Below are 26,539 nucleotides of genomic sequence, written 5' to 3' on the forward strand. Positions count from 1 at the left end.
TACCCTCTGGTACAGGTAGATGGCGTCGTTGGTCAGTCCAGCTTCACTTGGCTCCACAGTGGAGTCTCCAAAACCTCGTCAGGGTTATTAGACGACATTAACATTCAGTCATTTAGCTGACAGTTTTATCTAAAGTGACTTACAGAGAAGAGAAAAGATGTGTGCTGCAGGACCTGACACAAGAGACTATGTTGACTATGTTGGCCAGGATTGAACCAGCAACCTTTAGAGCTTCAGTCTCTCCCAGCTGAGCTATTTCAAACCTTTCAAATCATGACTGTGTCCAGTCAGACTGACAGGACAACATGACCTATACACCTGCATGTGTAATAATAATAATAAAAAGAAGTTTCACAGCAGGAGACCCAAAAGAGAAACTCATTGGTTCAAAATCATGAACACAATCCTCATCAAATGAAAAATCATGTTGTATCAAGTTGATAAAACAATAATAACTGTGTTTTCTGAAGCTGTGGATCTTGAATGGATTTAGATCACTTGAAGAGCAACAATAAGAATCTTACCTCTGTGGTCTAAGACATGATTTATTTATTCATTTAACCAGGAAGATTAAAAACCTCCCCCAAGAGAGTCCTGGTCACAACAGGCAGCAGCATAAATGAGAAAAAGTCAAATTAAAACAGATACAAGACACACAGGACGATATTACAACACATAGCAATCTAGAAAAATAACACTGGGGAACAGAGTTCGGTCGGACAGCTGTTTTAAATTTTTGGGTGCGGAATCCAAAAGTGATCTCAGTTTTTCTCTCTATCGAGTTTTTGAACTATAGGATCCCTGTTTTCTTAAAAAAATATGAAAAATACTGAACTTAACAGATATGTGCTTGTTTGTTTGAATCCTCGTGAATTTTAAAATCTGCATCATTGCTGTCACTGCGTTCTTCAACATCACTCAGATCTTCCAGAGGAGGTAGTTGTTCGAAAACTTCGAGAACTCTTCTAGCTTGACTTTTATTTTTCTGGTTAAATCCTGATGTTTTTACTAAACAAAAGTCTGAGCAATGATCTTTTTGCTCTCGCCAAACCATGGGGATACCAAACGCCAACTTTTAATGTGTTCCTTTGGTCCACATCCGTTAAACTCTTGACACACTGCTTGCACACTTTGTGAGGGGCCCATGGTTTGTCGTCTTGATCACGAGTTTTACTTTAGAATATGCAAAATATGCTTGTTTGACAAATGCACTGATGTTTGCTTTCCTCTGACTTTGAATGGTAAAACTAGCACAAATAAAGCAAAAGGAGTCAGGGTTGTTTAGACGTTTACGACGAGAAGTGATCTGGAACAAAGGAAATATATACCTATAGAAATAAAACACTAAGATGGAATAGTTACACGCTTTGAAAACTACAAAAACAGCATCAAACCAAACAGAACTTATAACGGTATGCTCATAGATTTTGCTTATCTGGAGCTGTGGAGAAAAAACTGACTGCAATTTTAGAATCAGCATAAAAATCTAACTCAACTGAATTTTTTTTTTTCAAATTGTTCCCCAGTGTAATAAAAGTACAACATGAATCCAACAAGAACAGTTAAAACAAACCTAAATCACTGGATTCAGTTCCTACGAGCATATGACACCCTGCAGCACACACAAATCTAAATCTGATCTTGATATGAGTCGAAGCTCCAGAACAGAAACCTTCAGCGGCTCCCCTCTGAGAATATCAATGAATGCAAACAAACAAAAGTGGCTTTCAGACTCATTTATTCTGACCCGCAAACCCTCGAGTGCATTGTGCCTGTGCATAAACCCAGGGGCCTCTGATGCCCACTAGACTCCATTAGGATCAATTCAAGGGTCTCTATGCTCCTGCTCTCATCCCACCTGGTCCCTCGGTTGCCATGGAGACAGATAATAACAGGACGGGCCCCAGAGTTTCCCCGGTGCCCGCTCTGGGGTTTCTCCCTACGGCCTGCCCTCATTGGCTGGCAGGGAGCGTATACCTATTAGACACAAAGACAAGAGAAGGAGCAGCACAAACAAACAGGCTTTGTGTTTTTTAAGACGTACAGTACAGTTTTTTTTTTCTCTGAGTGCAGGTAAATGAGTAGACTGTGGTCCCATTCACTCAGGAGCCACCTGGGCCGAATGTGTGCGGGCTCGTGGTGTTTTTCAGACACTGATGTACTTCAACGGACACAAAGAGGAACCCACAAACGACCTGCGAGACACCCACTGAGACGCCGTCCTCTGTGCCGAGGTGGAAGCTGCATGTGTCCTCAGATCCACGGAGAATGGAAACTCCTCTGCAGAAGATAACACACAGGGTCAGTATGGTGTTTGTACATTAGGATGCATTTTATCATATCTTGGATCAGGTAGTAAATGTGCAGAGGTGTGCACAGTGTACGGGAATACAGATGTGTGGTCAGTTACTCAGTTGGAAACTTAAATTCAGCCTGCAGTACATGATGTCCATCCTCAGCACACCGTCTGTCCGTCTCAGAGAGGTCAGCTGTGTTTCTGGATGTTGTTGATTTGCGGCTTTCACTTTGTGTCGCACAGTCTTAACTCGCATGTGTGGATGCAGAAACAAACTGTGTTTACTGACAAAGGTTTTCTAATAATGTTCCTGAGCCCGTGTAATGAAATCCTTCATACAAACGTGTCAGTTTCTAACGCGGTGCTGCCTGAGGGGTCAAAGGTCACAGACACTCAGTGTTGATTTTAGGATCCTCAGTGATATTAGATGGACTGTTGATGGTGAAATCATTGAATTAACAATGTTCTTTAACCGTCAGACTATTGGTCCATGCGGTTTGTGAGCGAGCCTTTAGAGGACTTTCATGCCCATGATGCTATCACCTATCACCAATTTTTTTGAAACATCAAATTCAGAAAGAGATTTACCAACAAGGTTAATCAGTTTGAACTTTAAATATGTCGCCTCTCTACTGTATTTAAGTGACTATAGCTTGAAAAAGGATTTGCAGGTGATTGAATTTATATCGCGGCACGGTGGTGCAGTGGTTCGCACGGCCACTTCACAGCAAAAAAGGTTCCTGGTGTGACAGTGGGGACAGTTCAGTAGTTGCTGTTAAATTTTATTCAGGAGAGGATTTTCAACATCACATCATGTCCATCCACACCCTCGATCTTTATATCGTACTCCTGTAAATATTTCATCAAACCTTACTATTACGTCACATCATATCAGACTGTCTCATCAGTTGCTGGATATTAATAATGCATACTGTCTGAAATCTGTGGAACAAAGAAGTTATTGTCTTCTGTTTTTGTCCCATTGTTCAGCTTTTGTTACTGTGTGTTTGTTGTTCTGTTGAGTACAGCAGAACTGGGTCAGACAAACTCTAAATTATTTATCCTGTAGGCTTGATATTATATGTTTTGGAAATGTAAGGACCAATCACAGGACAGCACTTAATTACATATTTTTCCCTGCAATGACCACACACAGAATGAACAACACATTACTCACTGCAGTGACTAAAGGTGAGTAGCAGGTAGATTTAGTAGCAGACAGCTCTCTTTATTATTTCTCTACTGCAGCAATAAAATCTGCCCCGCTGTCCAAATCTGTGAGCTCTCACCTGACAATATGAGACTGAAACTAATCAGGTCCTCTGCTGCTGGTTCACATTTAATACAGCGATTCAAACATGCAGTAAATAAAAACTTGTGTCAGCTACGCAGGCTGCTGATAGAAGGATGCAAACGCCAAAATACAGTGACAACAAGGATAAAAACTGGAGGAAATACAATGTATGAACGTATGACGAAGTTAGAGAGAGGTCATACAGTTAAACATTTTATTTCCTCTGTTTTTTTGTCATAAATAATCTGAGATCATTGCAGGAAACGTCATTCAGTGTAGCGATGTCAGAGGAGCAGGAGAATATTGATAATTTAATAAACTAGTCTTTTGTTTTCTTAAAATCTCAGATTATGGCATTGTCTTGGAAAACAAAATTCCATGATCTTGAAATCTCAAGAAAACAAATGAAATGAACCCGCTAGAGGAAATAAAATGTATGAATACATGACCGCTTTGGACTTCCGTAGGTTATATTTTAGTTAATTCATCGAGTTAATTTGTTTTATCGAGATCTCAAATTAATAATGTCGTTATCTCTGTTGAAAATGTTTCACAATAACTTGTGAAATTAACTTGTTATCGTGAGAAAAAACAAAGATGTATTTAATGTATGACCGCTTTGGGCTTCCATAGAATTGTTGCTTTTTTTGCAGCTTCATATTATTAATGCAAAAATATATGATGATGTTTTATTATAGGAGTCAAATAAAGCTTTATTGATCCCCAAATTCATATATAGTGTATTTTATGTAGTTATAGTCTGCATAATAAGTACTTCTGGTACTTTAAGTATATTTTGAGTCCAATACTTTTGCACTCACTTAAGTTAAAGTATTACTTGTAATTGAGTATTTTTCAGTACCAGCCCCACCCCCCTCTTCGGTCCGCAGGGGGCCGGCCTGTGTGTCCACTCAGGCGGCCTCAGGCTCTCTCCGGTCCCCGCCCCTTCCTCTAACAGCCGCTTTTTCAAAACCCGCTACAAACCACCGGAGAGAGAAGGATGAGACACGGGGGAGAGAGGACACGAAGCCGGGCCAGCAGACACCCTGAAAACCGGCAGACAGTCCTCTGATATCTGGACATAAAAACAAACTTCCACAAACTCAAACCGGACCGGCGCATCTTCGAGCGGAGTTTACCCGCTGACACGCATCTTTGTCCGGGAGAAAACCGCGCCGCCGCCCGCCGGAGGAAGAAATGCTGTAAAAGTTTGTTTTGCCGCATAATTTAAATCCAAATTCAGGTTGGGAAAAAGGAGCCGACTGTCCTCCAAGTTCACAGACTGTGGTGAGTTCACATTAAGTCTTTTTAGACGGATGTTCACTGATTTGAACTTCCTCCCTCCAGACGCGCCTGCGGATACTTTAGCCCCGGTTAGCACATCACTTTCCCCGGTGATGAAGACGTCCTCCGTGGGTTAGCTCCAGGAGCTAAACCCGCTTCTACAGGTGGTTGTAGTTTACTCAGTGTGTCTGTAAGTTAGTGAAGCATTCAGGCTTCACTTCCCGATGAACTGGTCATATGAGACACTTCTGTTTGTCCACAGCTGACGTGCAAAAAACACGAAACTCAACATGCTGTGATCTGCAGACATGAGTCAGATAGATGCTCAACTCATGCATGCTGCATCCAAACTCATGCATCCTTCATCTAAACTCATGCTTCATCTAAACTCATGCATCCTTCATCTAAACTCATGCATCATCTAAACTCATGCATGCTTCATCTAAACTCATGCTTCATCTAAACTCATGCTGCATCTAAACTCATGCATGCATCATCTAAACTCATGCTTCATCCAAACTCATGCATCCTGCAGCAGCATGAAGCACAAGAAACATGCATTATAATAAACCTAGAAGATAAATCTGGATTTTAAGAAATTAAAACATTTGCAGAGACTTTAAACATGTTAAGAGACTAAAAATGAAATAATCTAACTGCATTATAAGTCAGAAAAGGTATAAAATGTGTTATTGGTGCAAAGATTAAACCTGAAGTCTTAAAAAAGAGAAACAATATAAATATAAATGTTGTTTTAGTTTAGTTTGTGCAGATATTTATCATAATGAGGGAGTCAGAATATGTTAAATAATATTTTTGTTGTTGTGCATGTGCAAAGAAAAGCAAACAATAATATAAATATGAAGGTAGAAATGTGATTTTGATTTAAGAACATGATGCATGATGATTTTTTTTTAGACATTTTCTGCTTTTTTGTGATATTGTCTCTTAATATTTGATCTTATTGTTTCGTTATTCTTAACCAGGCTGACATTTTTCCACGTTTCATGCTCCGTCTGAGTATTATGTTTTTATTGTTGTACTCTTCTTTTTTTATTCCGAAGCTCCAGACATCAAGATAGCTGTTTTTAAAATTTTCTTTTAATCGCTCTGCCTGTTTGTTTCTGTGGCGTTGGATCTGTCGTGTTTGTCTTGACCTGTGTGACCTTTCTTTTTTTTTAATTATTATTATATTATTTTATTATATTATTATTATTATTATTATTATTATTATTATTATTATTATTATAAAGGAAAACTCTCTCCTTCAGGAGTTGCATGATGGAGAACACAGTTTTTACTTTTCTTTAGATTGACGTCTGTCAGTGTTGGTGTTAATTACTAATCAGACCAGTAGCGGTGAACGCTGGTTATGGTGCCGAGGATTAACCTCCTTCTTGTGACCCGGACTAGAGCGATTCTTTGGCCGCAGCAGCTGTCAAACCACCGGCCGCCGTGCAGGAGGGCTACCGGGATAATGGGCTCAGAGGCTGCTCGGAGGGCGCAGACTGAATCAGTGGGACAGCACAAACCAAGCCAAGTGTTAAAGATTTAACATTTGATTCGATCTGTTCTTGTTTGATCCAGATTTGATTTTTAATTTTGTGACACCGAGCCACCGCCGCCAGCTCTGAGCCATGATTTTCTTGCATTTCATAAGCGGCTCAAGTGTGCAGATGCAGAATACTGATTCAGTTTTTGTCTCCATTGTCTGCGTGCGGTGAATGAGGGTACCCCGAGCCCGGGGTGTGGGGGGACACCTGGCCGAGCGCTTGATGATCTCACTGAGAGCAGCTGGAAAAGCTGGAGGTCAGGAGGGGACTCTTTGTGTTTTATAAGCCCGAAGTGAGAAGTTTCCACTCGTTAGACACCGTGGACTCTTAAACACAGAATAAATGCAGTGAACAAAGATGATAAAGGAGATGATTTGTGCTGAAACGTGTCGCAGCAGTCAGACAAAACATTTGTGGAGAGTGTTTGTGAGTAAAAATAGACTAATGCTATTTCCAGTCACCTTCGTTAAGCTTCAGGTGGCTGACCCGGGCTGCGTCTGTGAGTTATATCATTGCTTAACTTAGTCAGACTTTATCTCTTCTTTTATTTTGATCCATGAAGACCTCTCATGTTCATTTCTCTGTTTAGAAATATGAAAGATTCATGAATAAACACCCTGGATTCATTGTTTTTGTATTTGTCTTTCTTTATCTTAGTCAAATGCTTCTCGTTGTTTTTTCAATCACAGTGATGATCCAGCTGGATAGAGACTATTAAAACCTCGTCCATGTGTCTGTGACCGATGCTGCCAGCTGCTGAACGTTGGCTCAAAGCCTCGCCGTAACCTTCTCAGTTAGTTCCTGGCTGCTTGTTCCACTTTGTCCTCGGTCTTTATCAGCAGTTTGAAACCTCGAACACTAAATAACTTTCCATTTTGATATCACATTTCTTCACATCGACAACTTCCCTCTCACGTGTGCCTCAGATTGAATTACTCGGGTCATGAAACTTCCCTGGCCGAAGGCGTTAAAACAGAGTCACGGTCACGTCTATCAATTTTCCTGATTGTCTAATCATCCTAATTGGATTAGGCAAAGCCTCCACCACAAGTGACGCTGGAGCAGCGTGTCGGTGGCTCAGTCGCTCGGCGTCACTCAGATGAAGGTGCTGTTAGGGTCGCATGCTGTCGAGATAAATGTTTCCACCCTGGTTGTGAGTGTCTTCCGTCGCATCATGCTGTAAATATGCGGCGTTGTGATACTGTGTGATTGAACGAGTGTTTCCTCTTCCTTCTGTTTCAGGGCAGGGTGCTGTCCTGTGGGATGGATGACACCCAAGAGCAGGACTATGAGGAGCGCCTAAAAGAAGTTTTTAACAGTTTCGACGCCAGCGGCTCCGGCTCGCTGTGCACGGAGGAACTCGCCGACCTCTGCCAGTCCCTGCACCTTGACGATGCCACACCAGCCCTTCTCCATGCGCTGCTGCAGAACCAGGACCGCCTCACTGCCAGGGTACGTGTTCATTCCTCTTACAGGTGTGCAACTTTTGAAGTAATCTGCCCAGTCGTGGCCTTTTGGCTTTCCTTTTTGAGTTTGGCAGGTGCTTATGTGGAGCCACTCCAGCTCTCAGGTCTTTGTGGGTTTTTTTGTTGGTGCTTTGTTAGCCAGTCTTGTTGAGGGGAAAACGTGCCCCCATCAACCCCTGATCCCAGGTGTCTGTCGTCAGGACAAACAAGCCGCCTAATCATCATGCACAGATGAGTTTCTTTGAGGGTTCTCCAGGACGCCGGTCCAATCTGTGTGCGACTCGGATCTGCAGTGTGTTATCTTCTGCTTACCTCCACACTTTTGCATGTCGTCGTTTTTGAATATAAGCGTGTGCACAGACGGCTGGCTATTGTCTTGCGTGTTGGGAGTGTGTGGGCAGGGATGAATGTTTAGCTGGTGAACTGACTGCCTGCCCATGGCATCCAACAATAAAGTCAAAACCCCCCCCCTTCTATGAAACAATCCGGCAGCCGTCGGCCTCGACGCACAAAGAAAATCAGCATATTCAGGGTTAGCAGCTGTTGATTCTTGAAGTGTGACCTCCACGCACCCTCCTCCACCCAGACAGCCAGGGCCGCCCAGCCTCCACCCCGGCACACGGGGACTCTGACATGCAGTCGAAGGAATTTCATGAACTTTTTTTTTTTTTTGCTTTGTTCATATTTGGCTTCACATGCTGAGCATTGCTTGCATTTTCTCACACGTATGCAAAATCTCTCTCGTTTCAGGTCGACTTTGACGCGTTCAAGAACGCGCTGATTCAGGTGTTGTCGTCGAGTGTCGAGCAGGCGGAGCAGGAGAGCCCGCCGAAACCGGGTAAAGTCTGGATTCACAAAGTCATGAAGCTGAATCTGTTAAATTAACGTCAGGATCAGTTTAATATTGAACTTAAAGCTCAGAAGAAGCTGAGACTCGTGAAGGCTGATTCAGCTGTAAATCTACATACAGAGGCACAAAGCCAATTAGCAGTGAGCTGTTTGCTCCGTCATGGTTTGACTGCTGGCACAGTTTGTTAATTAATGTACTTAACACAAAGAGTCATTTAGATGAAGCTATTTCTTTCTTCTTTATACTTTTATTTAGTTTTTTCTGCTTTAATGTGAGCACAGAAAAGATGAAATCCCTCCAAAACAAAGTTATCTGAAGCCACACCTCCTTTTCCCAGCACTCCATTATATCATTGGTTGACTTTTTGTTCATTAAAGTAAAAAACTTTAAACTATGAGCATCAAAAAGTATCTGGGTTATTCTTGAGGGCTCAGTAGGATCCGTAGGTCCCGGTAGAAATCTGTTTATGAAGCCAAGAAATATTTGTTCAGACGTGTTCAGCCGTGTGTTTAATAAGCTGACATGTTTTATTTCTTTATGGTCACATCTCACATTCGTGTTCATCAAAGATGAAGTCAGTAGAGATGTTTGCCTTTCAGTTTCTGTTTGAGCTTCGGTTACCACTTTTAGAGAAGTTACAGCTGCTGGAATCTGCGGCAGATATTAGTCATCAAGCATTTTTTCTCTCTGTGTTCAGTTTTAATCGTTTCCTCTGTTGTGCAAACCTCATGATGACCCTGTTGTCTCTGCAGTGGCCATGAAATGTATGAAAAACACAAAAGGTTCTGTCTGCAGCCAGTGTTGTAGGAACATGGTGTGATAAAAGTCACAAGCCAAGGTCACAAAAACATGGATGATTATATACCATTGAAAACATGGTTATGTGTATTATATTCCAATTCTGTAAATAGAGACACACTGGCCCTTTTTTAACACTTTCTTGTCTTTGCATCTCCTCAGAATCTCCTGAGATCCAACCAAAGTTCGTGAAGGGCAGCAAACGCTACGGCCGCCGCTCCACGCCCGAGTTCATCGAGCCTATTTCCGACCCGTCCGAAGTTAAAATCGCAAATCCGTTGGAGGAGGAGGAGCAGGACGAGGATCCTGAGGACAACTATGACTCAGCTGTTCCGAGGAAGCGTGAGGTAAAGGGCTAAGACCAGCGCCGTGCTGCACTAAACCTCCAGACACTGTGATGCCAGCCTTTATCGCCTCCTGTCCTTCATGCACCGTGTTCCTCGGCAGCCGCAGGCTGGCAGCGCGGCGTTATTCTTAGCTAATCAGCTTAGTGGCATGCAGGGCAGATCCTGAATGTAACACAGACACTCAAACGCAGCGTTCACGCTCACAGGGCTCTGCGGCACAGTGTTTAATGTTTCATGATGCGATTGTGCCGAGTTGAACTTTGCCCCGAGTGTGTGTGTGTGTCTGTGGCGACAAGGTGGTCAAGGCAACAGAGCAGCGATGGAGGAATTCAGTCCATCGTGTCCAAACAGATCTGAGCGTTCAGCAGATAAAGACAGAGAGAGACGGGCACTGACTGGTTCTTTATGCTTGTCAATATTTCCCTTTCTCATTTAAAGACTGACAGTCGGTGCCTCTCATTGTAGTGGCTTATATCCAGCATGCTTCGCTTGTGTCGCATTAGTTCAGAGCTGAACGCTCTGCACGGTTCCTCTGGTTGATCTTCTAGATCCTTTTCTTTTCTTGGATTATCCTCGCCGCTGACATAGAAAGTTATTTGACACACGTATGGAGGGCTGAGCTCACGCTGCAGCAGAAACAAGGGGGAGAAGTTTGCAGCAAGATGAGCGGGATGTCACATTTTGGTTGTGGAGTGCCAGACAATGAATGGTTCAGTCAATAAACAAATGTATTTCTGAGTTTTTGGACTGACTGGTTGCACAAAACGAGTCATTTGCAGAAAAGATGACTAGAAAACGATGCAGCCGTATGTTTGAGTTCATGGTGAGTGAAGGATTTACTGACTGCTGCGGCCTTCGGACAACAGGTTCATTATTCAAACTTCTGGACGCGCTGCAGCAAAAATAAATCAGGACAAAGAAAACGGCTTCAGCCCGTGCACCGACGGACGCGTTAATATTCTGCGTATTGTCTGCGCTCCTGACTCCACCCCAGATGCCCGCCAGCACCGAGACAAACGCCATTGGAGACGTCGAACTGAAGCGTGTCTTGGTCTTGACTAATCTAAGGCCGCAACAATGCTACAATGTCCGGCAGATGGGGACGGGTCAGAGGGTGGGGTGGCGCTCTGCCGCAGAGACTTGCAGGCTTTGGTGCTTTTGGGTGGAGGGAGGAGGAGGAGGGTGACAGAGGAACAATGAGCCCCACTACCCCCACCCCCGATGGTGGATGCCTATGCACCGTGTATCAAAATGCCGCTCGCAGGATCCCATCTGTTCTCCATTCCCTCACTGTTTGCCTCCCAAACAATGGACGCTCACACTGGGACTGGGTTGCAGTGATTCACACCCAGATAAACCACCTCCTCTCCTCCTCCTCCTCCTCCTCCTCCTCCTCCTCTCCTCTATATTAACAAGCACAGAAACTTTAAAAACTCTGCTGATACCGATGCTGAATTTAAGAACAAGAATCTGCTGAAAACGTCCTCATTTTTGCTTTCAAAGAACTTTTTTTAAAACTTCTTTTTGTGTTTCATTTTCAGCGACGGTTTCTCGTTTCTGCAGTTAGAACTTTTAAAGTTTTTAAACGTTGCACCTCGGCATGAGAAGAGAAAAACATTAACATGCCTGTGATGATAAAAGAAAAGAAAGAAGTGTGTCTGTCCGTGACAGTTTCATCCTCGCTGCTCGTGCCGTCACAAAAGCTCTCGTGTTTTTTGTCAGCCAGAAAAACATGTTTGAACTCCCAACCAGCTGCTTGTCCCATCAGATCTCTCCTCACAAATCAGTTTCTATATTTTGATGTGAGCTGGTTATTAAAAGGTCAAACTTTTGTGATATTAATCTGTTGTTTTTGTTTCTCACAGCGCTGGAATGCTCACGAAACAAGCTCCGAGGAATACGAGGCTGAAGGTGCGTCAGAGTCGCAGCATTCCCCTTCAGAGTTTTACTCATTCGCTGATGTTTGGCGCTAAATCGATCCCCGTCTCTCACCTCGTGTTTAGGCCAGATGCACCTCTGGAACCCCGACGAGCCGAGCACACCCCGGAAATCCAGCCTCCCTCTGCCGAGCTGTTTGGAGGAGAGGCTGCGCGAAGCCTGCGCCGAGCTGAAGATATCGTGGGACGGGTACGCCGGACACGCCGAGCTGCTCGCTCTGTGTGAACACCTGAGCCTGGAGGTGAGATTTAAAAACAGGGACGTTGTTTTATTGCATCTCAATGCAAAACACCTCATCACAGTAAAAAGGCTTGACTTTAAATGAACATGGCTATAATTTGTTGATGTTAAAACAGACATGCGCTCAGATTTTTTGGTTTGTTTGTGTGACCACCTTTAAATTTCTCCTGTATTACATTATCAGATATTTACATATAAGGCTGCAACTACTGATTTATTTTTCATCATTTACTATTTTCTCAATTCAATAAATAAATCATTTGCTCTAAAAATGTAAGAAAAGGAAAATTGTCTCAAGATTAAGGTGATGTTGGTTTGTGCGACCATAAAAACCTCCAAAAATAATGAAAGATTTGTTGTGGGTTTAACAAATCATCCTGAGGAGGTCAAAGAATTGAAATTTCACACACAGGGTGAGGAAAATAGATATCACTTAATTTTTCAGGTAAGCGTCGACGTGCTGCAGAGTCTAACCGGCGATGGAGCGATGAACGTTCAGGAGTTTGTTTCCAGGGTTGTAAACCACAACAAACCTCCGACACCGTCCGCCTCCACCCCCTACAGACAGCTGAAACGACTCCACTCCACCCAGGTACGCCTCTTTTCTCTCGTTAATTAATTCCTGTTTTTATCGGGCTCTGCTGCAGCTTCAGTAAAGACGTTTTTATTTTTCATTTTATACCCAGAATGCATCTTTTCTCTTGTAAAGACTGTTTTCTCCACCATACAGCCGTTTGATGAAGGAGGCCGCCGGATCGCCACTCCATCTGCTCTGACCAGCACCATCGGCATGCGCCTCTTCTCCACCCTCGATGACGGTACCGGTTTCACTCCAGTCGAATACATCCTGGATGCCTGGATGGAGGAAGGGATAGAAAACAGCACCGAGATCCTGCAGGTGCCAAACTGTACTTATTATTCAAATGATGACTGTCGCCATTACTCTTTATTATTATTATTATTTTAAAATGTTCTGAATTTATTCGCAGGCTTTGAATTTCAGCCTCGATGGAAAACTGAGTCTCAGCGATCTCACCATGGCGCTTGAAAACGAGCTGCTCGTCACTAAGAACGGGATTCACCAAGCGGCGCTGGCGAGCTTCAAAGCTGAGATCAGATATCTCCTGTGAGTACGAGTCAGCGCCGTGACGCAGCTCGTTCAGGTGGAAATAACTTTCTCTATGTTGCTGAATCGTTTGTTTCTCTCTCGTCAGAGAGCAAGTCGACCGAGAAGTCCGGGAGAAAGAGAAAATCCGATCGGACCTGGAGAAAGCCGAAAAACTAAAAAGTCAGCTCGCCACTGAGGTGGACGAGCATCACTCTGCGATTGAACACACGAATAATCTCAACCTCAGGTCATTTATTCCTCAGATTACAGCAGTTCATCACAGCAACACATAAACATGTGTTGTTTCATGTTTAATGAGCTTGATTAGAAGGATTCTAGCCGCACTTCTTTGCCTTGAATCTTGTGTTCTTCATGTATCGTACAGGAAGCTTGAACAGGACCACAAAGAGAAGCTCGCGGCTGTCCGATCGGAGCTGATGCAGGAGATGGACCAGCTCCAGCAGCAGGCCGACCTGCAGCGCGAGGAGATGGAAGCAGAAGTCCAGAAGATCAGAGAGGATGAATCTTTCCTCAGAGACCACCTCTCCATCTCGGTGAAGGTACCGGATCGATTTCTGCTTTTGTCTCGATAAATCATCATCCAGAGAAAACCTGGTCGATAACTGTAAACAAAACTTTGTTTTTAGGAAAACAGGCGTCTTGAGATGGAGCTGCTGGACAGCAACGAAAAGCTGCTGGAGGCACAAAGCCAGATTACAAAACTCCAGACGTGTGTGGACAACGCTATGAAAGAACGGGTGAGGAGTTGTTGGAGCATGCATGTTCTTTTTCATCCCTTTTTAGTGTTTTTATGATTTTGTTATTTGATGTTTTCTGTGCAAACAAACCACATTCGTGTAAATGAAATTATCTTCTTTAGTTTGGAGACTTGGACCCCAGCAGTGCCGACTTCCTCCTTCAAGAGGAACGGATTAAACAGCTGCGCAGCAGCTATGAAGCTCAGTACAGGGTAACTGCGTCTAGATCACCAGAAAAAGAAGCAAACTAGATGTCAGTGATTCTTTTATTCTTTTGTTGATGACGCGTGTTTAACTCGTCCGGTAGGAGCTGCAGGATCGTATCGACGAGCTGCAGTCCGAGCTGCGGGAGTTCCACAGCCTGGGACGGGTTCATCAGCCCTGCCACAAACCTCTCTCTGAAGAGCTGGAGAGCAAAAGCCCCGGCATGGAGTCTGATCCAGGTAGGCCTGATGAATCCTTACAGCACACACACACATACAGTCCTCAGAGAACTCATTACAGAGCGCTAACTACATCAGCTGGTGACAACAATCAGTGCGTAGAGATGCTGCATGGAAACATGCATCAGCGTCAAGCGTCACCGGCTTCATCAACTCTTTTTTTTTGCAGGTATCGGTTCAGAGGAAGTTCAGCCGTTCAGCATGAGCCTCGAGGCGGAGATGATGTTGGAGCACCTGAAGGAGCAGCACCTCCAGGAAATGGAGGAGCTGCGAAACCAGCTGGAATACAAGGTGAGTCCATTAGAGACCTTTTAATAACTTTGGACAGGAACAACAGGGAGAAGTTAAATGCATGAGTCTTATATTTTCTTTATATCGCCGCAGATCAATGAGTTTGACGAGATGGTGGAGAAGCAGAGGACGAGCCACGAGGACCAGAAGGCCACTTTGGCCATCCAGTACCAGCAGGAGGTCCAGGCTTTGAGGGAGGAGATGGCCGGTGTTCAGAGCCACGCACAGGAGCTCCAGAGCCAGCTCGAGAAAGCGGAGCTGGAGCGGACGTGTCTGGAGCAGGCGCAGGCCGAAGAACGGGAAGAGCTCGAGAATCTGCAAGAGGAGGAAGTGGGCGCTCTGAGGCAACAGCTGCTCGAGGCCCACACCGACACCGCCGACCTGGAGGAGCAGCTGAAGAGCCTCGAAGCCCAGCACGCAGAGATGGATAAAAAACTTGAGGAGCTGAGGGAACAACACGCCGCTGAGATGAGTAAACTGGAGAGGGAGCATGCAGAGCTCTCTGAAGCCAGACTGGAAGAGGAGAGGAAGAAACTGCAGGAGGAAAAGGCCGAGTCTGAGAAGAGGCTGTTGGGTGATTTTGAAAGGGAGAAGGAGCTGCTGAACCGGAGGCATGAGGAGGAACTGAAGGCCAGGCTAGAGGAGGCGAAGGTGAGGTTCGAGGAGGAGCGTGACGAGATTGTGCAGAAGCTGACAGAGCAGTGGCAGAAAGAGAAGGCTCAGCTGGACGAGCAGAACAACGAGTCTCTGCAGGCGCTGCTGGAGGAAGAGATGCTGAGACTTGTCAAGGAACAGGAGGAGAAGGAGGTCAAGCTGAGGGAGCAGTGGGAGACGGAGCGAGCCCGGCTTCAGGAGCGTCAGGAGGAGGCTCTGCTCGGTAGAGTGGCGCGAGAAAGGTCGCAGTTACAGGAGCAGTTCGAGCAGAGGGAGAAAAGGCTGAAGGAGGAGTGGGAGAGCGAGAGGTCGCAACTGGAGGAGGATTACGAAGGGATGATCCAGGAGAGGGTGAGTGAAGAGAGGGAGAAGCTTCAGGCGGAGGCGGAGGAGGAGGAGAAGAGGGTCGAATTCTTGATGGCAGAGGAGAGAGCTCGTCTAGAGGAGACCGTGAAGGAGCTGACCGCCAAGCACGCCGAAGAGAGGGACGCTCTCAGCGGCATGTTGGACAGACTACGAGACGATATCGCTCAGGAGAGGTGAGACGTCTGACTTTTTTTAAAAATTATTAATTTGTTGTCTGCCAAGACGGATTAGATCATGTCAGTGTGTTTAAAATATGAAGCTATCACCAAGTCTTGGTGTTATTGGTGCATAAAAATATAAGAAAGTATTGAAAATAAACAGTATAAATGTAATGTAACACTAGCTTCAGCCCTACATTGAAAGAATATCGACTAATCCTTTAAAATAATCGGATATGCTGATTTCTTTTAAGAATCTTGATATTTGTTTGTGCCGTCACGAGTTCAGAAGTGTTGCTGTAACATTAAACCACCATGCACAGGAAGGAAATCGAGATCAGCTTCTCGCAGAGAATCAAGCAGGTGGAAGATCGTTTCTCAGGCGATCAAGAGTCTGTCGCGAAGCGTTTCCAGGCTGACGTTCGGAAACTCGAGCAGCACTACCAGAGCGAGCTGAAGGCCGTTTCAGAAAGCCACGTCGAGCAGAAGCTCCACTGGGAGGCGCAGATGCAGGAGGCCCTCCAGAGGGTGGAGGAGCAGAGGAGAATGATGGAGGAGGACAGAGAGAACCAGGAGAAACAGTGGAGGAAGGAGCGGCGTGAGCTCGAAGGTCTTCATGAAGAGAAGATGGAAAAAGTGGTGATTGACAACCAGCGACTGCAGAATGAACTGGATGACTTCATCAGCGAGGCTCAGACCAAAGAGATCGAGCTGAGCAGGCAGCTGAACGACCTCCACAACCGGCTTCAGGAGAGCCTGGAAACCAGAGACGAGCTTCTCGCCCAGTCCGAGAAAAAAGCTCTCGAAACCGAGCTCCTGCTGAATCAGACCATCGAAGATCTCAAGCAGGAGCGGGAAGAACTCAGGGCAAAAAACGACGAGATGCTTCACATCTCCGAGAGGCAGATCACCGAGAGGATTGAGCTGCTGACCGAGCGCGACGATCTGAAGATGAAGATCGAGGAGCTGGAGATGCTGCTTAAACAGGCGGCGGTGGACTTTGAGCTGGAGAGGAGCAGGCTGCAGGAACACATGTCCGTCCTGGAGAGAAAATTAAACGATAACCTGGAGAACGACAGAGAAGAACTCGTAGCTGAGAGAGACATGCTGAAAATCCGAATCGTAGAGCTGGAGATGGAATTCGATCAGGTTCTGTCTTCTGCGGAAAAGGCCAAGGAAGCAGAAATAAAAGTATCGAATGAAATAAACACTTTCATGGACGAGCTGCTGAACACCACAGAAACATGTCGTGTACCCTGTGAAATCCGTCTCAACGATGACGATCAGGAACTAGTTTGTTTGGCACCTTTTCCAGTTGAACAAGACGAAACTCCAACAGAGGACCCCAAGGCTGTGGATGAAAACATCGAAAACGACGATGCTCTTGCTACCAATGATGATCATGGAGACAAAATGCCAGAAGTAAAGACGAAAGAAGAACAGGATGGTCAAATATTTGTGCCTGAGGGTGATGACGTTGAAGGAGAGCCCAGAGTTGGACCTGAAGCCCATGAATCGACATCCTCTGAGGGCCACGACCCGGATGAAGAATCCAAAAACGAGCTGCAGCGTGAGGCGTCCTCATCTCTCGAGGCGTTTGAAGGTGAAGATGGTGAGAATAAAGCAGCTCTTGAATCATGTGAGGAGGAGAACAAACCTCAAGACGTACCCACTCTGGACAATGAAAGCTCTTCCCGTGAAGACGAGCCGTGTCATGAGACTGTGGTCGATCCCTCAACGCCGGAGGAGACGGGTGGCCCCGATGAGCCGTCTCTGTTGGATGCTGAGGTTAACTCTCACAACCATGGACGGGAAGTTGAACTTGTGTCAGACGCAGACTGTGAACATTTAACCACTAAGATAAAGGATGAATGCGCACATGATTGTCTGGATGAAGACGATGACTGGGAGGTCAGGGAGTGTTCTTCCCTCAAACTACAGTCTTTGTACAACACCGCCGCGGAGGAGAACGTCCTCCTTCATGAGAAGATCTCCCTGCTTCAACAGAAAACAGAAATCCTGGAGAATCTTCTGGCTCACAACACTGAAAAGATCAAAACTGGCCACCAGGTGTTGGAGGAAAACTACAACCTCAAAGTTAAAATGGTGCTTCTGATGGAGCACGTCAAAGAGGTGGAGCTAAAGGCCTTAAAGATGGCGGATCTTCAGATTCGATATGAAGACTGCATGTGTGAAAACGCCAAACTGAAGGACCAAAACGGAGAACTCGAGAAGAGAGTTTGGAGCCTTGAAAGCAGGATGAACCTTTTCCATGATTTCCAGGACCAGCAGATCTCGCTGGTGGGTGAAATCGGCCGGATGAGGGAGGAGAACAGTAAGCTCTCCGAGTTGTTCGGCGAATTGGAAAGGCAGTCCGAGATTCTTTCGGCTGCCGAGAGCCCCGCGGAGGCGTCCGCCCTGGATCTGACCAATCAGCTGGAGGTTAAAGGTCAGGCGGTGACCAATCTGAAGGACCGCTGCGAGGAGTTCGAGAAGGAGAACACCAACCTTCGCCGAGCCATCACAGAGCTCCAGGACAAGTCGCGGACGTTAAATGAAACCACACAGGCTCATAGGTAACGTGGACAGAAACTAGAGACGCCCGTCCCTCCTCCGTGTCTCCTGTGGTTTCTCGTGGTCCCCGTCCCTTTGAGTTTCCCGAGCAACGTTGTGCCGTTTGTCCTGTGATTAGGTTCCTAAACCCTTTTTTGTGTGACACAACAGATCTCGAACACGTGTGCTCCTTCGATCCCTGTAGATCACCAGTGGAAAAGCAGAAAAATATCGCAACGTCCGTGTGTGTACATTGTAGAAATTAATCGATGTCTAGCAACTTATCATGATGTTGTCATCCCACTGAATTAGAAAGGTGCATCCTGACGTGTACGGTTAAGTATAACTTGTTGGATGTAGTTTTTTCTAACAAAGTTTTGTCTGTTTACAGATCTGAGGCCAGCCGTCTCGCTGAAGAAAACCACGTCCTCAGGCAGAAGCTTTCTGCGTTGAAGGAAGAGGACTTGAAAGAGGCTCAGGAAGAGATGATGTAAGAACTGAGACATTTCATTTGCAAATAATCACACCTGTTCCAGTTTTGTTTCGTCTCGTAAACTGACATTTTCTTTTAATATTTCATTTTTAAGGCAAAGATTGGAGCGCTTAAAAAAAGGGAAGGTTGCGGCTCAAAAGGCAGCGGAGAACTTCAAGAAACAGGTACTGTGTTATTAAACGTAAAACATGGAATATTGTCCAAGATTTGTCCTCTGGGGACAATGAATGTCTGTCTGTGCATTTAATGACAGTCCATCCAGCAGTTTTTAAGATGTTTTAGTTGGACTAAAGTGTTCAAAAACATTCAGAACAGGTAATAAGATGTCAATTCATCTCCTCCTCTGCAGATTTCAGAGCTGCGTCTGCAGATCCAGCAGCTGGAGGACGAGAACGGGACGCTGTCAGAGAAAGACACCCAAAACATCACCGATATGCAAAACGTACGGCAGCAGCTGGCAGAGCTGATGAAGGAAAACGAGAGGAGGGAGGCGTTCCCGTCTGAAGAGAAAAACAAGGTGTGTTTCACGACAGACCGACGGTCGTCACGGTGTCGTGGTGGTCGTAGCGAGTAGTTAACCGGTGGCTGTTTTGTGTTAGATGGCAGCTTGTGTGTCTGCTCTGGAGGCAGAGCTGACCAAAGCTCTGGAGGACACCGCACAGCTGGAGGAGAGGAACACTCAGCTGTCACAGCAGCTCTCTGACCTCAGAGAGAAGGTGAGCATCAGGCCGTGGACGCCATCATTCACCGTCAAACACATCCTGACTCTGGCCTCAAAACAAAGCTGTGATCTGCTGAGATGTTTAGGCATGATCCAGTGAAGGTGTATGTAAGAGATTGTTTCATTTCAGCTGTCGTCTTCTGGTTCTCAGGTGGCCAAAGTCGACTCGATGGAGAGACGGCTCAGCCACCTCACGGAGGAGCGTCAGAGCGCGGATAAGGAGTCCCAGGGCCTCCGCAACCAGCTCGACAAAGCTGAGGAGAGGGTGAGCGTCTGCTGTGACCTCTGTTACTTCAGATTTGGAAGTATTCCAGGAACAAGCGGTGTCACACAATGCCTTCCTGTTTCTTCACTCTAGGCGAAAACCACGGATGAAACTCTCCAGGCCCTGAACCATCAAAGTGCTCGCCTCAAGTCGGACCTTCGAGTTTTGCAGCAGGAGAGGGATTCCCTCAAACACGACGTTGCCGTGCTGCACAAACAGCTGCAGAATGTCAACGAGAAGGTACGATCATCTGGATGTTTTGGCAGAAATGTGTGTATAATCACCTGAAGATAAGAACTGTTACCTTAGGCCGGCGTAGTTTGGTTGAGTCGAGAGGTTTCATTTGGTTGTCATTTGCAATCTCACCACTAGATGCCACTAAACCCTTCACTTGGGTCACACAAGAGCAGCAAATGATGTTTGAAGGTGTCCATGTTTTGCACCTTCCTTCAGTAGACTTGACTTTTTCGTCCCTGTTTGTCGCAGAACCATGTTTTGGAGATGGCCTTGCACTCGAGCGGCCTCCAGAATCAGAGCAAGAAGCGTTACAGAGACGAGATGTCGCGGCTGATGGAGCAGGATCAGCAGCTGCTCAGCCAGGAGAACGAGCGGCTTCAGGCCGAGATGCTCAGCATCAAGGGAGACCTGGTGCAGTCCAGAGAAAAGGTGAGCTTGAAGACCTACTGTCACGTTAGTGCTCCGTCGTCTCTCTCCGTCACTAACCCGTGAGCTTGTGCAGGTCCGTCAGCTCGACGCCACCGTCCTGTCCCTGAAGCAGCACAGACAGCAGAGCCAGTCCTCCCTGGTGAAGGCGTTGGAGCAGGAGAACTCCTCTCTTAAACAGGAGCTCGAGGCCCAGAAGGAGCTCGCTAAGGTATTAACCAACATTTTCCTAAACACGCCGAGAGTGTGTCTGCTTCAGTTCTTCTTACATGTCGTTCGTGTGTTTCAGGGCTGTGAAGCGGGACCAGGACACGCAGAGCTGGAGAGCCTTCAACAGGAAAACGAGGCGCTCAGGACTCAGATGGCTCGACTGTCGACACAGCTGCTGGAGGTCGGTCACGGTGGCAACTTTTCTCTTGTATTTCTGCTTTCTTTAATCATTTTATTTCTTAATATACTTCATATATTTCTCTCCCAACTTTCTTATTCTTCTCCTGTTTGTCCAGACATTTCAGGCTCAGTTGGTCGGCCTTCTGCCTCCGTCACCCCACAGGATGCCGAGGGGACCGCATCGCGGAGAAGATCCCGACAACATGCAGGTACAGAGCAACCTGAATCTTCCCCTGACGGCAGACTCAGGCTTAACGTATACATGTATTTGAAAATACATGAGCACCTGCAGGTTTAGCGGCCTTGCGTCATTGCACACTTTTGCTTTTGCATTCATCTCCTGCCATTTCTCTCCCACCGCTGTCGTTATGTTGTCACAGTTCTCATTAAATGTTTTAAGGAGGGGGCTGAACTTCTCTGGATCTCATGTCGGGGATGTTTTGGGACACTCACATTGTTTTTCTTTGGTTTCGTTCCCGCTCAAATGAATGACTCAGCTCAGGTGCTGAAAATTAAAAAAAATAAAATCATCAGTTGACATTAATAATTAGTTTTAAACACCGGAGCTGGGTGTCATTCACTTGTTTGCTGGTTTTGCGGCGCTCCTCGTCTCGGTGTTTGTCACGGCTCCATGTCAGCGCCCGTCTGTCCTCATCTCCATGTGTCGTGTGTGTGTGTAGTTTGTAGTGTTTACTTTCTGGGTTTGGTGTTCAGCCTGTGGTGTGTTCCTCCTTCGTCGTCTTTCTGACTCTGTCATTGCTGTCATTATTTGATTTTCCATCTCGGGGACTGAAGGTAGCTGCAGCGGTGCCATCGTCTGGGTGTGGTCTCGGTGGCTGTTTTTCTTTCCATTTGTCACCTCGTTAGTCACATCGCACAAACTCTAGTTTGTAGACTTAGTTTGTTTATCTTGAAATGAAGTCAACCCACTGTCATTTCTGTTCTAGTTATCATCAGCAGGTTACCATGACTGTAGAGGAAAGAACAGAGGATCCCATTTAATATAATAACACTGCGTGTGTACATTACATTAAGGTTTATATCAGCATGAACCAGTTTTATTTTCACACCTCTCAGTAATAAACATAACAGTTTTAGTACACATTAAAACATAATCCAAATAATATTTGGACATTTTTGCACATTTCATGTCTGCTTTACGTCATAAATAAATAATATGTATTATAAAATTTGAGCTTTTCACGTGTTGTAACTTTCCTTTTCCACTTATTCAACATTTTATTTAAAAGGAATACAAGTTTCAAAAACATTTTCACAGACCCCGTAATAGTAAACTTTATTGATTTTATATTAAGTGCCTCTTTAACAATATAAATTTATATTATCCACATAAATATTATATAAAATGGGATCTTTATGATGCGTGAATCTTTCCCTGTAAGTGACGTTGAAGTGATTTGTGCTCATGGAGACGAGAAGCAGTCGATGTTAAATAAATGAATGAGACATTATGAAGTGAATAAATACAGACAAAATATGTAACAAACCTTAATCACATGAATATTTGTTTTATTCATCACCGTCATTGACATTGTGTTCGGTTACTCCACGTTTTTATTCTTTGTCTGTGTTTATTCATATGATTTCTCATTGGTTTATGTTATATTAAATGCACGTCTCCATACACATATATAACAGTCATGAAGCCCTGCTGTAACTGAGCAGGCCTGTGTAGGTGTTGATAGGACGGACAGGTGGAGCCGTGGTGAAGTGTACCTGCCTTTTCTCTGCAGGGGGCGATGCCGGAGCAGCGGGCGGCTCACGCGGACAGCTACCGGCGGATCGGTGGACTGTAAAACGCCAGCCACGTCTTTCCATGCTCTTCACTTTCGCCTCTTTTTTTCCCCCTCCTCCAACGACTGCTCCTCTCAGTCCTGCTCCTCTCAGTCCTGCTCCTCCTGCTACTGTACTGTAGGACCGTGGCGTCCTTTCTGCATCCTTGTAGGAAGATTGTGAACAAACGTGGTGCCTGATTCAAACGGGCATGAATGTGTAATTGTATTTTCCTGCTGCTAGGTGGCAGGAAAACACACAAAAGGGCTTTTCCCAATGGGATTTAGGTGAATTAATGACACTATAATGAAAATGTAAAGTTTGCTGTGTCGAGTTCAGCATCTCTAAGCGACTTTTTAACGCAGGGTGTGTTTTTCTGGGAGTGTTCTGTTTATGCACTTGTACCATGTGAGACAGGGTATATATAGAAATATCCTCAGAGGCGAAATGTTGTGCGACATCTTGCCTTACGACCATCGAGGAGTGTTAAGCTGAGGCCTCGCAGCCTTCTGAGCCTTTTTTCTAACAATCAAGCAAAAGTCTGCGTCAGTCAGGGTTTATCTGTTAACGAAGATGCTTAATAAGGTTTTCACTGTTTTGTTTTTTTTGTTTTTTTATGCCTGTATTTCTGATTTCACGCCGCGCATAGTTAAATGTTTCTTCAAGCTTCCTGTTTTTAACGTTGTATTTGTGTTCTGGGAATGTTTCTGTCTCTGCTCCTGCTGCTGCTGCTGCTGCACGACCAAAGTGAATCACATCTTTCGTTCACGTCACACGGCTTGTTAACTTCAAATGCTATTTATTATTGGACCAAATTATTGTTTGTCCCCAGTAGATTAATGTTGTTCTGTCTGTTAATTAATGTCGTATCTGTGTGTTTTCTTTTTTGCACCATGTATAGACTCAAATGTTTTATTTGTTTTATTTATTTTAATAGAATCATGTTAGGGTTTATTTTATTTATGCATTAAATTATTTTTTTGTAGAAGTATCTGGAATACGTGGCATAATTTTATACCTATTTATAATTTTATTTATTGTTTTTGTAGTGATTGTCCCGCTCCTTATTATTTTTATTTTTAGAAATGTACCACACTCCATTTAATGCAGAAGACAAAATAAAGCATCAAAACATCTAGCTCTTTTAAACGTGTTTTTTTTTCTCAGCTCAAAGAGAAGAAACAACAAAAATTCAACTTTCATTTTTTTTGTCAGCAACTTGTTCATCGCTCGCTGTCTTCTCACCAGGACGGGAAGGAGAGGAAGATGAAGCACATGGAGGAGCGCATGAGGGAGATCGAACTGTCGCTGCACAACATCAAACTGCTGCTCAGAGAGAAGGTCGCTCAGCTGAAGGATCAGGTCAGTGCACGGAGATCATTCAGCAGGAACATTCAGAAACAAGTCTCACATATAGCATCATAAAACTGAAATATCTTAAATAAATGTTTGAGTTTTAAGACTTTATTCAGGATGGAGTTCAGTCAGAGGTTTGAAGTTGTTGTTTATAGTTAGTTACTGGATTTTTGAGGCTGATATTGATATTTAGTGTTAAAAAACATGAAGATGTATGCAGCAACATTTAATACAAAGTGAATCAAAGTGTCTGAATTCCTGCACACAGCCATCAGAGTTTATTAAAGATGCACGGTTTCAGTCATGGACTTTGATCAGGCTGCAGGCTCAAACCAGCAAAAAGAGAAACCAAACCTGAAAACACTCGAGTAGCTGAGAGATCTTCATGAAGTCGATGCATCATTAAGAACACCACTGACTATTCTCCAAAACTTTTAATGCACAACAAAAATCAGCATTACAAATCAACACTAATAAAGTCTGAGCGTACCTTTTAAACTTGGATATTAAAGAATTGGGACTGTTTAACTGAGCAGGACACAAAAATAAGACAAACTGATGTGTTGCTCCATTAGATTAATTATAAAATTATTTATCATCCACTTTCTTTTTTTCCAGCTGCACAAGAACGGCAAAGCAGACGTGTTGATCAAAGACCTGTACGTGGAGAACGCCCAGCTGCTGAAAGCTCTGGAGATAACGGAGCAGCGGCAGAAGATCGCGGAGAAGAAGAACTACCTGCTGGAAGAGAAGATCTCCACCCTGAACAAGATCGTGCGAGACCTGAACCCCTCGCCGCTTTCCTCACTGCCGTACCACTATCAATGCTCGTAACGCGTTGCGTTCACTGCGAAGTGCACTATTTTATTCACTGTCTTTGTCGTCGCTTGAACCTTTCGTGCAACAGATGGAGCCCAACGCACAAGAAAAAGGCCTTTTTCTGTTGCATGTTTTATCGTCTTTAAGCCTTTTTTAACTGTTAAATATGCAGTATTTTATACATTTGTTCATTTTATTCTCAGAAATAATCTGCTTATGTTGTTCTGGACCTTTTTAAAGAACCAAATGTGACGTCGTACTGTAAAGACAACATTCAGTAATTTATATTTTTAAGTACATATTGTATCATGACACTATGTTTCTCTTTTGAAAGAGAGGAGCGATACTCACGTGCACTTTTTATGCAAGTGTTCTTTTCTCTGTGTTGTCACAGGGATTATAACTTAGTTCATCTCTCCATGTTTCCTCCTTTAAGCCCTTTAGGTGTGCACACAAACCTGTCAGCGGTGAAATCATGTCAACAGAACAGTCAAACAGTCTGGTGACCTTTTCCAAGGTGTTTGCGTGCGTGATAACAATAACACTACCTGACTTTACTTTAAATTAAAAAGCCTTTAAACTGTTGCAATATGTGAAGCTGTGCCATGATGAATGATGAACGTCTTTGTGAAGCACTGAAGCTGAGAACAGGGTCGAGTTTTGTGTTACAGAAATAAATAAAAATACACGGATCGTGTTTGGTTTGACTCGTCTGTGCTGTACCTGAGTGCATTCACAAGTGTTACCAAAGATGCTAATTAAGGCCCCGTTCCATTCGGGTCAAACAGGGTCAGGGTGCTGCAGTGGTGCATGCTGGTTCACTGGCACTAAATGGTTTTGTTGCTTTTTAAAGTACTTGTACTTGAATATTTCTTATTTTCAAGTACTTTTTCTACTCCACTACACTTATGTAACTTCAGTTAATTATTTAACATCACATGCATATACACTGATCTAATGCATGTAAAATAATGAAATTATTGCTTGTATATAGATATATTTATATTTTGCATGCGTCCACCGACTTCTTGCAACCTGTTTTTACTTTTTTAAGGAAGCCCAAAAACGAGTTATATATATGTCACTACACTGAATTAACAAATAATAATCTAGTATATTAAATCGTTGCAACAATTGCTGCACTGAATGATGTTTCCTGCAGTTATTTAATAAACTTCAGTCTGGATCTCAAATTAATGTCGTTATATCAAGAAAACAAAGTTTAGTTATCTTGAGATCTCAAGAAAACAAATCAAATCAACTCGTTATCAAGAGAAAACTGAGGAAATAAAATGTAGGACCGCTTAGTTGCTGGACTACGGAAGCCCTAAGCAGTCACATTTTCTGATAACGAGTTCATTTCATTTGTTTTTTTCATGATCTCAAGATATTTGTGATTAGCTCAAAATAACAAACGTTATTTCAATATAATGGGATGATGTTCTCTAGATGAACTTTGTTTTCTGACTCTCAAGATCTCAAGAAAATATGAATGCATGACCGCTTTGGGTTTCCGTAAAATTTATGAACTTAAGATCTCAAGAAATGTATCCTGTTATCTCAGGATAATAACATTTGTAAATTTCAATTTAATGACATAAATAAGTTGTTGTTTTTCTAGTATTTATATACTTTTTTTTT

General features: G+C 44.2%; 1 protein-coding gene across 3 annotated transcripts; it reads left to right on the forward strand.

Moving 5' to 3' along the window:
• Positions 1–4,478: 4,478 nt before the first annotated feature.
• On the forward strand, positions 4,479–25,595 carry nin (ninein (GSK3B interacting protein)). Of its 3 annotated transcripts, none has more exons than XM_027274974.1 (28): positions 4,479–4,877; positions 7,670–7,879; positions 8,644–8,731; positions 9,704–9,888; positions 11,754–11,799; positions 11,892–12,067; positions 12,512–12,658; positions 12,797–12,964; positions 13,056–13,192; positions 13,281–13,421; positions 13,560–13,734; positions 13,822–13,932; positions 14,055–14,144; positions 14,240–14,375; positions 14,545–14,666; positions 14,760–15,859; positions 18,789–18,887; positions 18,985–19,054; positions 19,240–19,407; positions 19,490–19,606; positions 19,763–19,876; positions 19,970–20,116; positions 20,363–20,542; positions 20,616–20,750; positions 20,829–20,930; positions 21,046–21,138; positions 23,939–24,085; positions 24,698–25,595. In XM_027274974.1, the coding sequence occupies exons 2-28, from the start codon at positions 7,691–7,693 to the stop codon at positions 24,911–24,913; spliced, it is 4,599 nt and encodes a 1,532-aa protein (XP_027130775.1). In that variant the 5' UTR covers positions 4,479–4,877; positions 7,670–7,690; the 3' UTR covers positions 24,914–25,595. The 3 variants fall into 3 exon arrangements, with proteins under 3 accessions (XP_027130775.1, XP_027130776.1, XP_019133411.2); XM_027274975.1 differs by having other exon boundaries at positions 4,480–4,877; positions 23,972–24,085; XM_019277866.2 differs by lacking the exons at positions 23,939–24,085; positions 24,698–25,595 and adding an exon at positions 22,684–23,853 and having other exon boundaries at positions 4,482–4,877.
• Positions 25,596–26,539: the final 944 nt, after the last annotated feature.

This window comes from Larimichthys crocea, chromosome XXIV, assembly GCF_000972845.2.
Source record: "Larimichthys crocea isolate SSNF chromosome XXIV, L_crocea_2.0, whole genome shotgun sequence".
Taxonomy (NCBI): domain Eukaryota; kingdom Metazoa; phylum Chordata; class Actinopteri; family Sciaenidae; genus Larimichthys; species Larimichthys crocea.

Excerpts from the sequence above, each read along its gene's own strand:
- nin (XM_027274974.1), top strand. The coding sequence starts at position 7,691 with ATGGATGACACCCAAGAGCAGGACTATGAGGAGCGCCTAAAAGAAGTT. Across the intron at positions 14,376-14,544 it reads CGGCATGGAGTCTGATCCAG|GTATCGGTTCAGAGGAAGTT; the intron begins GTAGGCCTGATG and ends TTTTTTTTGCAG. Across the intron at positions 18,888-18,984 it reads GAGGCTCAGGAAGAGATGAT|GCAAAGATTGGAGCGCTTAA; the intron begins GTAAGAACTGAG and ends TTCATTTTTAAG.